Genomic DNA, 1,906 nt, shown 5'->3' on the forward strand with positions numbered 1-1,906 from the left:
CCATTGTCAGTTTACTGCTGCCATAAAGGTGAGATTTTGTCTGAAGGGTAATCCTTGTGATATTAGTAGGTGTAGAATTGGGATGACAGTGTGACAGAGAAGAGAACTGCACTTATCAGGGTAATATGTGATGCTCTAATTGAGACATCCCCCCCCCCCCCCCCCGTCCTTCTCTGGTCAGAGTGAATAGTTTTACTAAGAAAGTCAAGTGAGGCTGTTTGCCATGCTGAAAGTCCAAAAAGGACATAGAATGTTCACATTTAGGCTACTTTTACACAATTTTTTTACTAGATCCGGCAGGGTTCAGCAAAAACGCTTCCGTTACTGATAATACAACCATCTGCATCCGTTATTAACGGATCCGGTTGTATTTTCTTTAACATGGCCAAGAGGGATCCGTCATGATCTACATTGAAAGTCAATAGGGGACGGATCCATTTTCTATTGTGTCAGATTGTGTCAGAGAAAATGGACCCGTCCCCATTGACGGAAAGCAAACCTCTGCATGCTGCGGTTTGCTTTCCGGTATGAGAACGGAAGGGAATGCATTTTTGAGCGTTCCGTTCTGTTCAGTTACATTTTGTCCCCATTGACAATGAATGGGGACAAAACGGAAGTGTTTTTTTTTCCGGTATTGAGACCCTATGATGGATCTCAATACTGGAAAACATTACCGCTTGTGTGAAAGTAGCCTTAGACGGCTAATATGTGATTAATAGGTTGCTTAAAATGACACTTTAATTATGCAGTGAGAACCATGATCCGCATATTTCGGTCTGCTTTATTTTGTATATTTTCATATTTCTTATGAATGGTTTTTTAACTGCAATATTATAGGATTAGTGCTGCCACCTAGTGAGGACATGAGGAATATTTCTATCAGTTTATGTCACACTCAGACATTGTCTTCTATCAGTGTGCATCTCTAGCACAGTAATAGACGGCAGTGTCCTCAGTCTTCACATTGTCCATTTGTAGATATAACATGTTATTACCGTTATCTCTGGAGATTGTGAATCGTCCTTTTACAGATTCTTCATAGTGTGTGGTTTTCCCAGAGTGATAGATGATACTAGCCAACCACTGTAATCCTCCGCCAGGAGTCTGTCTAACCCAGCTCATCCAGTAGTCAGCAAAGGAGAATCCAGACGCTTTACATGAGAGTTTATGGGAATTCCCAGGCTTTATCACCACTGGGTCTGATGACTGGACAAGTTGTGCTTGAGACTGGACACCTGGAAAATACAGAGAATAAGGTCACATCCATATAATCATCTCCTCATAGCGCTAGTAATATCTTTCTTCTAATGTACTAGTAATGTCACCTGACAAGCAGGCCAGTGATAGAAAGAGGAGCAGGAAAGTCTTCATGGCTGCTGGGTGACTTCTAGGAGGTGATGTGTGACCCACCGGCACTGGCTTATTATGTAGGAGATGTCACACAACAGGAGGTGACGTCACTTAATTTCCATATTGTCAGACATATATATCTCTATCATATACAGTATGTGCATGATGCTGTAGTGCCCTAAACTTTTACATACACTTTATTAAAATCGTTCAAAAATAATATTTGTAATATACTTTTTTTTTTTTTTACTTTTAATTTGAAATCGGCACCTTTAGAATCGGTACTCCTATACACTGTTGGGTAATGAGGTATGGACTGCCTGCCTGTGGCCGTACTCTAAGCCCTGTACAGGAAGGAGCTCCATAGCACGGCTCTGCTCCTGTGTACCAGCGCTTCACCGCTAAAGCCTGGCATACTAGTGCTATGTAAGGCATTAGCAGAGCGGGCACAGCAGAAGGAGAAGAGGCGGCTCTTCCATTAGGCCACTTAGGCTGCCGCCTAAGGCCTCGCGCTGGTGGGGGCCTCGCTCTGGCCCCCACCCGACACCGCCGCAAG

General features: G+C 43.2%; 1 gene segment (V, D, J or C); it reads right to left on the reverse strand.

Annotated features, from left to right (window-relative positions):
- Positions 1-897: 897 nt before the first annotated feature.
- On the reverse strand, positions 898-1,456 carry LOC122924010. The segment is given in 2 exon segments: positions 898-1,235; positions 1,326-1,456. Coding segments are annotated over 2 exon segments (369 nt in total).
- Positions 1,457-1,906: the final 450 nt, after the last annotated feature.

Source organism: Bufo gargarizans, unplaced genomic scaffold (genome assembly GCF_014858855.1).
Source record: "Bufo gargarizans isolate SCDJY-AF-19 unplaced genomic scaffold, ASM1485885v1 original_scaffold_2143_pilon, whole genome shotgun sequence".
In the NCBI taxonomy this organism is placed as follows: Eukaryota; Metazoa; Chordata; class Amphibia; order Anura; family Bufonidae; genus Bufo; species Bufo gargarizans.